At 48.9% G+C, this 14,313-nt stretch overlaps 1 protein-coding gene across 1 annotated transcript; it reads left to right on the top strand.

Annotated features, from left to right (window-relative positions):
• Positions 1 to 2,186: 2,186 nt before the first annotated feature.
• Positions 2,187 to 6,162, top strand: Sertad3 (SERTA domain containing 3). The gene is made up of 2 exons (XM_052168246.1): positions 2,187 to 2,430; positions 4,932 to 6,162. Exon 2 carries the CDS (start codon positions 4,935 to 4,937, stop codon positions 5,526 to 5,528), a length of 594 nt encoding a protein of 197 aa, XP_052024206.1. The 5' UTR covers positions 2,187 to 2,430; positions 4,932 to 4,934; the 3' UTR covers positions 5,529 to 6,162.
• The last annotated feature ends 8,151 nt before the right edge of the window (positions 6,163 to 14,313 follow it).

Here is a 14,313-nt window from a genome sequence, read left to right as displayed (position 1 = left end):
CAACTCAAGCCCAGATTGGAGTATATTAAGGAAGGTCTACTGGGAAGCCGCTCTCGGAAAGGTTCACTGATCCCAAAGAAGGAAGTCAGAGGGGTCACCAAGAAAATGGAGAGGGGGGAAGAGGGGAAGAGGGAGGAGAGGAGGAGAGGGAGGGAAAAAGGCAGAGATGGAGGAGATAAGGCAGAACCTCTGGGGGAGGGGAGGCCCAGCCCCTGGGCCAGAAAGTTCAGGGTAAAGGGCGGGGTATGCCAGGCAGGGAGTGAGGGATGCTGGGAGAACCTGGAGGCCAGGCCTGCTTTGGTATGTTAAATAAACATGCACCCCAGCTGTTGGTCCGGGGTCTCAATCCGGGTGGATGCAGAAGGATCCGGAGTCTAAGATCGTCTCCAAGGTGTGTAGCCAACCAGGGCTGTAGAGGTAGTTAACTGAGTAAAGGTAGGCTGGACTCCCTGGCTCCCACGGGGTGGAAGGACTCTCTCGAATTGTCACCTGACCTCTACATGCATGTCATGATACACATAAACCCAAAGTAAATAAGTTCCTGGCCAACCTGGGCTACATGAGACCTCAACTTGAAAGCAAAAACAAAGAGCTGGAGAGAGTGACTGCCAGGGAGGTCCTGGGTGTGAGTCCAGACTTTGTGTGGTGGTTCACAGCTGCGAGTAACCCTCCCAGGAGATCTGCTGCCTTCTGACTTTTGTGGACACGAGGTATGTACACGGTGCACATACATACATACAGGCAAAACACTCACAAATGTAAAATAAACGTTAAGCCAGGCGGTGGTGGCGCACGCCTGTAATTCCAGCACTCTGGGAGGCAGAGGCAGGTGGATTTCTGAGTTTGAGGCCAGCCTGGTCTACAGAGTGAGTTCCAAGACAGCCACGGCTACACAGAGAAACCCTGTCTCAGAAAATAAAATAAAATAATAAAAAACAACAACAACAAAAATTAAAAACAAATAACTAAACTAAACAAAGCAAAACCAAGAAGATTTGAGAGAGTCTAGCTGTCTTACTGCTGAGAGTTTGCCTTGTATTGGACGCTTGCAATAAGATAAGGGAGGAAGTGCAGTGTTGATTTCTTAGAAGGTATTGGGAGCTATCTTAGAAAAACTGAGCGCAACTAGACAAGCTGGGGAAGCCTAAATCCTAGCGCTAGAAACCCGAAGCAGCAAGAGACAAGATTCCAGAACAGCTTAGGCTGCAGAGCAAAACCCTGTCTCAGAAAACAAACAAACAAAATAGCTGGGATGTAGCTCGGTGCTAAGAGTACGTTGGCTAGCACCACCTCGGTGCTCCGTCCCCAACACCACAAAAACTAGACAAAAGGGGGAATGTTCTGGGCCTGGGGGAGACACTTGTAACTCCAGGATTGAGGACATAGAAGCGAAGCATGATTAGAATCTCAAGGCCAGCCTTGTCTACACTGGAGTCATGCTTCACGAGACTGCCCGGAACAAAAAGAACCCGAAAGTGAATCCTAGAAAACAGGAAGGAGGGTACCAGAGAGCAAATAGTGATGAGCAAGCCAACCTTTCACTATGAAACCACAAAATCACAAAATAAAAAAAACAAAAAAACAAAAAAAACAAAGTTTTAAATCTTAGCTCGGTTCTACGGTGTTTGTTCAGAAAGCGCCAATGTTAAATCCCCAAAACTGAAGAAGAAAAAAGTTTGAGTTTGTTCCAAGAGCTGCGAGCAGCCATGAAGCGTGAGCAACAACAGGCAGACAAATTCGAGAAGCGATGGAGTTGCCTGGGATCCAGGAGGTTCCACCAAACAAGCAGCAGACTCGGCTAGGCTAAGCGCAGGCTCCGCCTACAAAACGCGTTGGGGGTGGGGAGGCAGAGCTCCGCCAGCTACGGGGCGGGGCTGCGGTCGTTCAGGCAACGCAAGCCGCATCATTCTATTGGCTGCCGTCTAGTGCGTCATTCCTCCTCCCCCACCCTCCGGTTTGACCCGGCCTTCGGAGCTCCGTGGGGGCGTGGCCTCCCCCAGCTGCCCAGCCTGCAAAACCGCAGGGAGCAGAGAATGGTGTCACCCGGTGTCACTCCGCAGTGGGGTCTGGTATAAGGGGTCTGCAGTGAAGCAGAGGAGTGAGAAACACAGCTAGGTCCAGAGCGGCAATTCTGAAGGCATTACCACCCTCATGGAGACTCCGCCCCGCCCCGACCAGTAGCCAACCTAAGCCGGACCCGGCCCAGTGATGGACGGGGCCTAGCATCCGTGGCTCCTCTTAGCCAATGGCGCTCCGCGGCGGGCAGGACTCCAACCAATCCTGACTTGCGATTGGCCTCCGGGGCGGAGCCGAGTGGCCCTGGGCCAGACCCAGAGGCCCGGGGAAAGTGAGACGGAGTCCGAGCCAGCCCTGGTGGAACCCAGCGCTGCAGGCTTGTTGGAGGTAGTCGTGGCGACCCTGGCAGCCGAGGTGAGGAGCGGCCGCCGGTGTGAGATTTTCCTGGAGTTAGAGGAGGAGGGGCGCCCGCCCCCGTAGTAGGCGGAAGCGGGGTATCCAGAGTGGAGAGAGTAGATTGGTGTGATTGATGGGCATCGGACGGTGGAAAGCTGAAGGCTGAATCCCAGCATCAGCACCGAAGGGGAAGCAGGATTATTCAGGAGTTGGAGTTTGGAAAAGCCAGGAAAACGGAGAAAGAACTTTGGGGGAGAATAGGACAGTTTTGAGTCTCGGAGAATGGGCAGCTGAGTTTGGAGTTCCACGGTGTTTTGGGGAAAAGTGAACATTTTAAAGCTAGGTAGGATATGAAGCATTTAGAGGAACCCGGGAACTAGAGGAATCGAGCCTTGGATTCTGAGACTCCGTCGCGAGAAGGGAATGCCAGGGAGAGTTCACTGATGGGGTCTTGAAGCGGGACTGGGAGTTTGGAAAGTAAAGCCCAGTCAGTCATTTGAAAATGGAGCCGAGTTAGGTGAGACTTGGGACGAGGTCTCAGAATTGGGATACCCAGTTTCGCCGGCGGAACTATGCACCGGAGAGTTATTTGTCGTCTTTGGGCGATGTGATGGGATCTGGATCTCTGCACACTGCGGACAGTTTGGGGAAGAATCCAGAACTTCCTGGGGTGATAGGAACCCAGAGAAAGCAGGTTTCGCACTGAAGTCTGGTGGGGGAGGGGCGCTCGGGGCGTGGAACACAGATTCGCCGCCCCGAAGGCTGTCGAAGGCGGGGCTCGGCTGGCTGCCCCTGGGCAGCTGAAGTCCGGGTTCCCTTCCCCCCACCAGCCAGGGCTCCAGTACGCATGCTCTCAGGGAGGGCGGGTGTGTCCAGCCTCTTGGGTGTGCTGGGCCTTCTGGGGATTGTAGTTTGAACTCCATAGCAGACGTTCTGCCTGGTGTCTTTGGGTCCACAGTTCCCAGAAGGCCGTGGGGATACATTGGGGTGTTCTTGGATCTGGTTTAGCGACCCAGGGAAGGGCGGTGCCTATAAAAAGAGATGATTTGGTTGGGCTGGTCGCTAGAGGGTGCAGTTTGGGGTTAGTTTCGTTCTATCTGGCTTTCCTTTGGGTTGGAGTTTGGGAAATGCTCCCTCTCTTTTGAGAGGTCATAGACTTAATTGTAGGGAGCAGGTATGGACAGAAAAATAAAAAAAAGATTTTCAACACTCACATCTCAGCTGAGCTGAGCGTAGTCACACAGACATTTAATCCCAGCCTTTAGGAAGAAGAGGCAGTACATTATGAGTTTGAGGCCAACCTGATCCACATAGGGAGTTCCGGAACTATACAGAGAAACCCTGTCTCAAATTTGGGTTTAGTCCACCTCTCTGTACTCCACATCTGTTTGTCCCATGACTTGTTAGAAAAAAAAGTATTGTGGGAAAACAATAACAAGATCAATTGAGACTAGAGTTATGATTTTTACTTTCCAAATGTTGAAATTGATTACCATAGTATAAGTTCAACATTGTGCCTACCATAATCTCTGTAAGTGATATTCAAGCCATGTCCAGGTGTTTTTGTGATTTGTTTTAAGGCTTTTTGTTTTTCTGAGACAGGTTTATCTGACCACATAACTGTGCCTGGCCTGAAACTGGCCATGCACATACACCAGACTGGTCTTGGCTTACAAAACTCTCCATGCCTCTACTTCCTGGGTGCTGAAATTAATGGCATAGAACACCATCTCCCAATTTTTTTCTGTTTATTTTCCTATTTTAAATTTTATGTGTATGGGTGTTTTGCCTGCATGTTTGTCTGGGCACTACTTGTGCGCCTGGTGCCAAAGGCGGCCAGAAGAAGCCATGGATCCTCTAAAAGTGGAGTTTTAGGCAGTTATGAGCCATCCATGGTGGCGCACGCCTGTAATCCCAGCACTTGGGAGGCAGAGGCAGGCGGATTTCTGAGTTCGAGGCCAGCCTGGTCTACAGAGTGAGTTCCAGGACAGCCAGGGCTACTCAGAGAAACCCTGTCTCGAAAAAACAAACAAACAAACAAAATTAACAAAAAGAAGAAAAACTGAGCCATCCACGTGGGTTCTGGGGATCAAACTTGAATCCTCTAGAAGAACAGCCAATGATCGTAACCTCTCAGCAATTTCTCCAGCTCCCTTTACTTTTGAGACACTTACCTAGCTGAGGATGACCTTGAACTTCTGAACTCTCTGCCTCCTTAATACTGAGGTTATAGTTACAGGCATCTCTCCACCCTCACTGCTGCCTGCCCCCCCCCCCCCGTGTCCTGTGCGCATACCCACACACCCACAAACTTACCACTCCCAACAACCCTACCTGCTTCTTGCTCTCTCAATTACATTGCATGTATTAATTCACCCATTCTTAGTCTTGTGGGATTCTGTGTGCACTTTAGAGGTTCTGATAAAAAAAACAAACATACACAAGCTTCCCATAGCTACACACAGGCTTGCTTGAAAAAGTGGGATCCCAAGGTATCTGATTCGACTCTTTTTCCACAGGACATGGGAGGCTTAAAGAGGAAACATTCTGCTTTGGAAGAGGAGGAGCAGCAGCAGCAGTGGGACTGGAGTCCAACAGCTCTTCGGAGCTACCAGCAAGCCCTGCTCCGAATCTCTCTGGACAAAGTCCAGCGTAGCCTGGGCCCCAGAGCGCCCAGCCTCCGCAGGCACGTCCTCATCCACAACACGCTCCAGCAGCTCCAGGCTGCCATCCGCCTAGCTCCGGCCCCAGCCCTGCCCCCGGAGCCTCTCTTCCTAGGTGAAGAAGATTTCTCCCTATCTACCACCATTGGCTCTATCCTCAGGGAGCTGGATACATCCATGGATGAGATGGAGCCGCCTCTGGATCCAGCAGCTTCCTCAAATCCCCAGAATGAGATCGTGTCCCAGGCTGATCCTGTGTTCCTAGAAGCTCTGAGCTCCCGGTACCTGGGAGACTCGGGCCTGGATGACTTCTTCCTGGACATTGATACATCTGCAGTGGAAAAGGACACTGCGCTTCCACCTCCGGAGCCACCTCACAGCCTCTTCTGTACCCCAGGATCCTGGGAGTGGAATGAATTGGACCACATCATGGAAATCATCCTGGGGTCCTAAAACTGATGGGATCCTTCCAGACACCAGCCTCAGTGGGCTGGGTCCTTAGATGGGACGCTTGTATGTATTTGGCAGAGGCTCTAAACAGTGATTGTGTAGCCTCCTTTCCTCCTATGTCAGGATTCCACAAACTGTCCTGAATGTGTGCATGTCTGGTTACCACAGCCTTCCGTGAAGGTGCGTCTTCCTCGATTAATTTATCTCTTCCAAATGCCTTAAAGAGACTCTGTTTCAAGGAGTCTCGATTCCTTACTTACACATTTCTTCTGCCTCCACTTCCCACTGCCCTTACGACCACTAGGGTCTCAGGGAAAATAAAACTGGACCTGCCAAGAGGTGATGGGTGGGCTGCCTCTCCAGGGAGGGAAAGGGGGTGCTCTCCTGGCAGGCTCAACCTCTCGGCAGGACCCCCAGTCCCAGCAGCCTCCTGATTCATAACCAGGCCGGACCATGTGCAATAGGGCGGGAATCTACCAGCTCCATGCTGTGCTACTTAAGAAGAAAGAGGACTTGGGGTTTGTAATGATATTTGTGTTTGTTTGTCTATTTTTTTTTTTTTTGAGTGAAGTATTTTTGTTGTTTTCGGATTTTCTTTTGATTTTTGTTTTTTTCTAATAAATGCATTTTGGAAAGATTGGAATTGCAATTAAATCTGTAAACATCTCTGGGATGATCTGGGGAAGAGCCTGCTAAGTTTCTTGAATACTTAACATCCTTTCCTTAACAAAAGTAGAGCAAGTGTAACATTAGTGTAACATTGTAAAGTTACACTGTCAGAAACACCTTATGCAAACTAAACCCTTTAATCCTCAAGATTAGAAAGAAACATACTGTGACAAATCTTACATTTGCATAGGGAAAATCTCAATTTAAGGGCTTTAAGTACATGAATGAATGAAGTCTTGCTTAGTATATGCCCTGGGGTTGACACCTATCTATAAAAACTACCATTTGTTTTGTTGTTTGAAACTGTCTCACAATGTAGTCCTGGCTGTCCTTCAACTCACTGAGATCTAGTTGCCTCTGCCTCCCAAACGATGCACACCAACACCTTGCTAAAATAGCATTTTGAAGCCTGAAGATTAGAGACCGAGAAGAAAGGAACAATGTAGCTAAGATTCACTCTTTTCTGGCCCCTGCAGCTACGTTTTCTGCCTGAATACTAGCCAGCCCTGAACATGGTGGACAAGCATGTCAGACTCGTTACTGCTGAACCATTCCCTACAGGTGAACTTTAGACAAGTGCCCTTCAGGTGACAGTGCTCTCAGTCCTTCACTAGTAGAGCTCACACAGGTGCTTTGCTGCCATGCTGGGGCCTCAATAAGAGCCCTGTTTACCAGTGTTTACGATCCTCTCCAGTGGACTGAAACCCAGCATATGTGTGTGGGTGTGCGCGTGGAGCATGTGTCACAGGCCGGGGCTCTTAGGAGCTGAAAAGTCAATCTGTTGTTTTGGAATGTGCTCTTGAGGTCCTAAAGGGAAGTAAAATGCCCAAAGACCCTCTAGGACCTGTGAACAGAAATCTAAGATGCTATTCTTGGAAGCCTTACCAAGTTCTGATTGAAGAATTCACGTCTGGCTTGAGAGGTGCAGAGCGAGGCTGTGGAGAGTGAGGGTAAGGAAAAGGGAGTGTCACGTGGCACTGCCCTGCCGTGCCGAGTGAATGGACTCTGCCTTAGGGACTTTTCTGGAAGGGTTGCACGGCAAAGATGGGGATTTCTGCTTGTGGTTTCTTGGCTTTCCAACAGATACTGCCTTTGGTGAGGTGGGGCATGGCTTCATATCTAAGAAAGTGCTCAGTTTATCTGAAAGTAAGGCCAATCCAAAGAGGGATGAGGACTGTGGGAAAGCGGCTTAAAAAGTCTAGATCCTGGGCTGGAGAGACGACTCAGTGGTTAAGAGGTCCTGAGTTCAATTCCCAGCAGCTGCATGGTGGCTGACAACCATCTGCAATGGCATCTGATGTCCTCTTCTGGTGTGTCTGAAGACAGCTACAGTGTACTCATGCATAAGGTAGCCTGTAATATGTACAGGTGGACTGCAAGAGTTCTGTCTTCTCCTTGGACAACAATGAAAAAGGATGCTAATTATTACTTTTTTTTTTTTTTTTTTTTTTTTTTTGGTTTTTTTGGATTTGGTTTTTTTGAGACAGGGTTTCTCTGTGTAGTCCTGGCTGTCCTGGAACTCGCTCTGTAGACGAGGCTGGCCTCGAACTCGGAAATCTGCCTGCCTCTGCCTCCCCAGGTGCTGGGATTAAAAGCGTGTGCCACCACCGCCCGGCAAAAGGATGCTAACTAAATAACATCTTTCTCTTCTGGAAACCTCCAGCAACTTCTCCCACTCCCACTCAGAATAAACACAAGGGTCTGATTCAGTCTCACACTCTGTGACTTCCTCAGTTTCATCCCCCACTCTCCCTTACTCAAGTCTATATTCAGGCTGCTCCCCAACCTCAAGCTGATTTCTACCCCAGGACCTTTGTTCTGTCCATGACATCTTCCCAATGGGTACTTCTCCTCAAGCTTCACCAGACCAAATGTTCCCTGCTTTTGCTGACTCAGTGTCCCTTGAGTACCACTATCCTCTTACATCCTGATTGGTATTGTTGTTGTTGCTATCAGTAATAGTAGTGGCAGTAGTAGGTCTGGACCGAACCCAGAGCCTTGCACATACGTAGCAAGTGTGTTACCACTAAGCTACACCTTAACCCTGTTTGCCTTTTTCCCCTGAAATGTTTTATTCTATCTTGAGTGTATGTGTGTTTTCCCTGAATGCGTGTCAGTGTACCACATGTGTGCCTAGTGCCCTGGTACTGTGGTGCTCTGGGAGGCTGGGAGAAGGCGTCAGATCCCCTTGGAACTGAGTTACAGACTGAGCCACCACGTGAGTGTAGAAATTGAACCCTGGTTCTCTGGAAGACCAGTCCTGTTCTTAAGCCCTGAGCTGCTGCCCCAGCCCCGTTTGACTTGCTTTCTTTTTTGAGGTGGGGTCTCTCCATGTAGCTTGGGCTGTCCCAGAACTCATTCTATCGTGCAGGCTAGACATGCACTAACACAGATCAATCTCCCTGCCTCTGCCTCCCGAGTGCTGGGATTAACGTGTGAGCCAACACAGTAGGTTGTTGGGCTTTCTTATTTATTTATTTATTTATTTATTTATTTATTTATTTATTTATTTATTATTGGTTTTTTTGGCTGTCCTGGAACTCACTCTATAGACCAGGGTGGCCTCGAACTCAGAAATCCACCTGTCTCTGCCTCCCAGAGTGCTGGGATTACAAGCATGCGCCACCACCGCCCGGCTTTGTTGGGCTTTCTTAAGAGCACCTGTGCAACCCCAGATTATTCATTACCCATTCGTGGTTAACTTGAGCAGAAACTCTCAGACGAAGGACTGTGAGGGACTTTGCCCGGTTGCGCTCTCCCCACCTCCGGTGCTAGACACTGACACTGGCGGGCTCCGGAAAAACTGCTGGGGTGAGAAAATGGCTCAGTAAGTTTTAAACACCTGTCATGCAAGCGTAAGACCTGAAGGTGGATCCCCAGAACTCACTGAAAACGTTGGTATGGCGTACCAGCTGCCTCTAATCCCAACATGCAAGAGCTAGAGGTGGGGAGTCCTCAAAGCAAGATGGCTAGCCAGATTAGCCAGAGTCATGAGTTCGAGGTTCAGTGAAAGGCCCCGGAGAGTGACAGAGGAAGACAGCCAGGGCAGACTTCCGGCTTCCACAAGCATGCGAACACACACATTTGTGTACTCTGTACAGATACACACCAATGCAACATACATACACACAAACTTGTTAACATGAAAACATGAAAATGAACTCCAGGCCTGGTAATGGCCGCGCCTCCCTCTCCCCTCTTTGGATGAGCACCTTACTCGGGGAGCCACTCCCCACACCCTGGCCCACCTCCAGGTGGGGTCTGAATGGCTGGAGCTGGGGTGAAGGTGCAGGCCTTTCAGACAAGCATTCGGGACACTGAAGCAGGAAGATGAGGAGTCGGGGATACTATTTAGATGGGAGGACCAAAGATGGGCTCCTGGATAGGGCGACATTTGGATAAAGTCCTGAAGGAAATGAGGGATAGGTCATGCTGGGGAAGCAGCGAGTGCAAAAGGCCCTGAAGCCAGAGCATGCACAGAGTATTTGTCAGCCAGGAAGACTCAGTGTGGTGGCGGCACCACTGAACACCCCGGAGAAGACACCAGAGGCTCAGGGCCACTGTGTGGGGGCGAGAGGCTCTCAGACTGGGAAGACTTTAGCTGTTTCCAGAAGAGCGAAGCCTCTGGGAGGGTGTTCAGCAAAGGCGAGGAGATCTGACTCACCTTTTTCTTGGAAGTCTTTTTACTTCCCTATAGCAAGTGAGGCGGGCTGGGCATGGTGGCACCAACATTGTCATCCTGGCACTCGGGAGACCAACAGGAGGATGGCCAGTAAGTCTGGTTTACTCATAGAGAACATGATCAGAAAAAAATAAAAAAAAAATAATAATAAACCAAAACTCCAAAACAAACAAACAAACACCAGTCTAGGAGGAGTTAGGAAAGAAGGAAGATGGGGAGGGGGGATAATTCAGGAGCTTGACAGTAGCAGCCAGACAATCGTAAGAAACACCCCCAATTTCCAGGGGAACATAACAGAGGCTCAGAGCGGCCCGGCTCCTTCCCTAATTAAGAACTGGCCCCAGACGTGGAAAGGCTGTCCCTGCAGAGGGACGAACCCCAGAGGCCAGAGTCCACCTTTCCCCAACCCGCCCTCCCCAACGGGACTTCAGTGGGGGATGGGCCACCGAGGCCCTGGGCGTGGCCCTAGGCCGAGTCCCACCCACCTGCCCACCCTCGGAACGTGCTGGCCGGCCCGCAGGAGACCTGGAAGGCCACAGCAGAGGCCTGCAGCCCGTCTGGCGCCTCCTCCCTCCCCAGGGGCCGGGTGGGGTGGCTGGCTAGGGGCGGGACATTCCCCCGGACCGTCCCCCTTCCCTCCCTCCCTCCCCAGCTGGCGAGGGTTCCCCCTTTCCCTGGCCTGCCAAGCCCTGTGGCTTAGCCTCTAAGTTTCACTTCTCAAGGTCCAGTCTCAATCCTCTCTTCCTTTTCTCTCTCCTCTCTTCTCAATCCTGTCTTCTTTTCTTCCTCTCTCTCTCTCCTCCCCCCCTTTTCTCTCTCTCAGTTGAACAGGAATCCCTGCCCCAATGTCACCTCCCACGGACCACCCCGAGGCAGGCCTCTCTCCCTTAGGACTCTCATCTCACCCTGTTCAAGTTACTTATCAGAGGCAGAAATTCTTTTCCTTTCTTTTCTCTCTTTCCTTCTCTCATCTTTCTTTCTCTTCAAGGGTCTTGTCATCTCACTTGGTTGACTGTGGACAAAGGTCTAAAACTTGGATCCATTTCTCCTACTTCCTCTCTGGGCGTTCCCAGGCCAGTTCTACCGGCCGGCAGGCCTCCCTCTCTGACAAACAGCACCTCAGGGTCTTGCCCTGACTCTACTCTATGCTATGAATTCTTCCTTCAGCATTCTTCCTCTGTCACTTTGCTGACAAGTCGCTGCTTAAAGTGTCACTTCTTAGTCCAAGGGCTATCAACCTTTGGGTCCGTGACCCTTTTGTGGGTCAAATGACCCTTTCCTAAGAGGGTCACCTAAAAACATCAGAAAACAGATTGTCTTCATCATGATTCACAACAGCAGCAAAATTGCAGTTATAAAGTAGAAACAAAAATAATTTTATGGGCACACCTTTAATCCCAGGGCTTGCTCTGGAGGCAGAGGCAGGTGGATCTCTGAAGTCGAAGCCAGCCGGGTCTACAGAGTGAGTTCCAGGACAGCCAGGGCTACACAGAAAAACCTGGTCTTGAAATACTAAACCAAACCAAACAAACAAACAAACAAACAATCAAAACAAAACCCAAAAAAGAAAATGTTATGGACAGGGTCACCACAATATTAAGTACTATATTAAAGGCATTAAAACCACTGTCTTTCTGGGCGGTGGTGGCACACACCTTTAATCCCAGCACTTGGGAGGCAGAGGCAGGCAGATTTCTGAGTTCGAAGCCAGCCTGGTCTATAGAGTGTGTTCCAGGACAACCAGGGCTACACAGAGAAACCCTGTCTTGAAAACAAACAAACAAACAAACAAACCACTGTCTTAGTCTTCCATTCTAGCACTAGAGAGGGTCAGAACTTACAGATAATTCTCAACAACAGTTTTAGGCCAGCCTGGGCTACAGAGACCCTTTATCAAGCAAACCATCACATGTCATTACTTGAGTCATGCTCATTCCCCTCCAAGCTGCATACCTTTTATTATTTATTTGCTTGTTTGTTTATTTGGGGGGAGCTTTAAAAACATCACTGTGTGGCTGAAGGTAGCTTTGAACTCCTGAACCTACAGCCTCCACAGTTGGGAGTACTGGTATGTTCTACACCTGGCTTTATTTTTGACAGTGCTGTCTGGTTATGGGCCCAGGTTTTAATGGTTGAGCAATCTCTCTCATACTACTTTAGATTTGGGGTTTTTGTTTGTTTGTTTGTATTTTGTTTTTGTTTTGTGTTTTGAGACAGGGTTTTTCTGTGTAGCCCTGGCTGTCTTGAAACTAGCTAGCTCTGTAGACCAGGCTGGCCTCAAACTCATAGACATCCTTCTGCCTCTGCCTTCTAAGTGTTAGGATTAAAGACATGCACCACCACGGCCCTGTGAATCTTGGTTTGCTTTTTTTTTGAAACAGAGTCTAGCTGTCTAGCCTGAGCTTACTTTAAACTGTGCCTCAGCTTCCTGGGTGGCAGAATTATAACAGTCAACCGAGCTAAGTTTCCTTTCTGCCTTTGCCCTTTGTCCTGACCCAAGAAATACAAGACCATGGAGCCTATGCTGGTTGTTATGGTTGTGTATACAGTCCATCCAGAAGAAATACTCAATTGATGTATATTAAATATATCAATGTAAATGGCTCCTGTCTCAGTTAGGGTTCGCACTGCTGTGAAGAGATACCATGGCCAAGGCAACTCTTCCCCTCACCCCCCAGACAGGGTTTCTCTGTGTAGCCCTGGCTGTCCTGGAACTCACTCTGTAGACCAAGCTGCAGAACTCAGAAATCCACCTGCAAGGCAACGCTTATAAAGGACATTTAATTGGGGCTGGCTTACCGGTGCAGAGGTTCAGTCCAGTATCATCAAGGTGAGAACATGGCAGTGTCCAGGCAGGCGTGGGGCAGAAGGAGCTGAGAGTTCTCCATCTTGCCACAAAGGCAGCCAAAGGAAGTCTTCTAGGTAGCCAGGAGGAGGGCCTCAAAGCCCACTGCCACAGTAACACCCTTCCTCCCACAAGGCCACATCAAGCCACTCCCTGGGCCAAGCACATTCAAATCTCCACAGGTCCCATTAGCTGGTTAGTGTGTGGTCTGTAGTGAGCCACTTCAACTGCTGGCAGACTTTCAGTTGTTTTTTTTTTTAAATTATTATTATTATTATTATTATTTATTATTATTAAAAACACTTTTGTACTATAAAGCACAACCTAACCTTGAACTCCTGATTCTCTTGCCTCTGCCTTGTGCCTGCTGGGATGAGAGCAATGCGCCACCATGCTGAGCTCTTTCTAAGCCTCTTTTATTAGTCAGGCCATAAAAATAGACTGTGGAGAGAATTATGTCCATTTACCTACCAGGATCCTGATTCCAACTAGAATGGTTATTCTCTTTTGACATTAAACAAAAGGCCAACAAGCAACCACTATTCTCTTTTTTATTTTTATTTATGTATTATTATTTTTATTTTATTTTATTTTTTGAGACAGGGTTTCGCTGTGTAGCCCTGGCAGTCCTGGAACTCACTTAGTAGACCAGGCTGGCCTCGAACTTAGAAATCCACCTGTCCCTGCCTCCCAAGTGCTGGGATTAAAGGTGTGTGCCACCACCGCCCGGCTATTTTTAAGACAAGGTTTCTCAGCCAGGCACTCTAGGAGGCAGAGGCAGGCAGATTTCTGAGTTTGAGGCCAGCCTGGTCTACAGAGTGAGTCCCAGGACAGCCAGAGGTATACAGAGAAACCCTGTCTAGGGGGGGAAAAAAAAAGACAGGGTTTCTCTGTGTAGTCCTGGCTGTACTGCAAATAACTCTGGAGACCCGGCTGTCCTTGAACTCACAGAAATCTGCCTATCTCCACTTCCCAAGTGAAGGGATTAAAGGTGTGTCCACCACACCCAGTTTAGTTTGTTTTCTAAATAAAGATAATGCTTAAGGATTGGAGAGATGGCTCAATAGTTAAGAGCACTGACTGCTCTTACAGAAGGCCTGGGTTCAATTCACACCTGTCCTTAACTCCTGTCCCAGGGTTTTGGAAACCCTCACATAGACAGATATACACGCAGACAAAACACCAATGCACATAAGATAAAAACAGTTAAATAGAAGATAATGCTTGAACCTTTATTGGTTACATAATAGCCTCTTTTAAAAGATTTAACTTACTTTGTGTATATAGGTGTTTTACCTACATGTCTGCCCATGTACCACGTATGTGCCTGGAACCCACAAAAGCCAGAATAGGGCATCTGACTCCCTAGAACTAGAATTATGGATTGTTGTTGGACTCCTAAATAGGTGCTGGGAATCAAACCCACGTCTTCCGGAAGTGCTTAAGAGTGCTCTTAACAGCTGAACCACCTCTCCAGTTTCACAGGCTATCTCTTTGTGGTTTGTTTGTTTGTTTGTCTGTCTGTCAAGCCTGGGTTTCTCTGTATCCCAGGGTATAGAACTCAGTTTGTCACTTAGCAGCACGGGTGTCTT

The sequence above is a fragment of the Apodemus sylvaticus genome, chromosome 1 (genome assembly GCF_947179515.1).
Source record: "Apodemus sylvaticus chromosome 1, mApoSyl1.1, whole genome shotgun sequence".
NCBI classification, from domain to species: domain Eukaryota; kingdom Metazoa; phylum Chordata; class Mammalia; order Rodentia; family Muridae; genus Apodemus; species Apodemus sylvaticus.
Note: the sequence above shows the minus strand (reverse complement) of the source record. Positions and strands in the feature narration are given on the sequence as shown.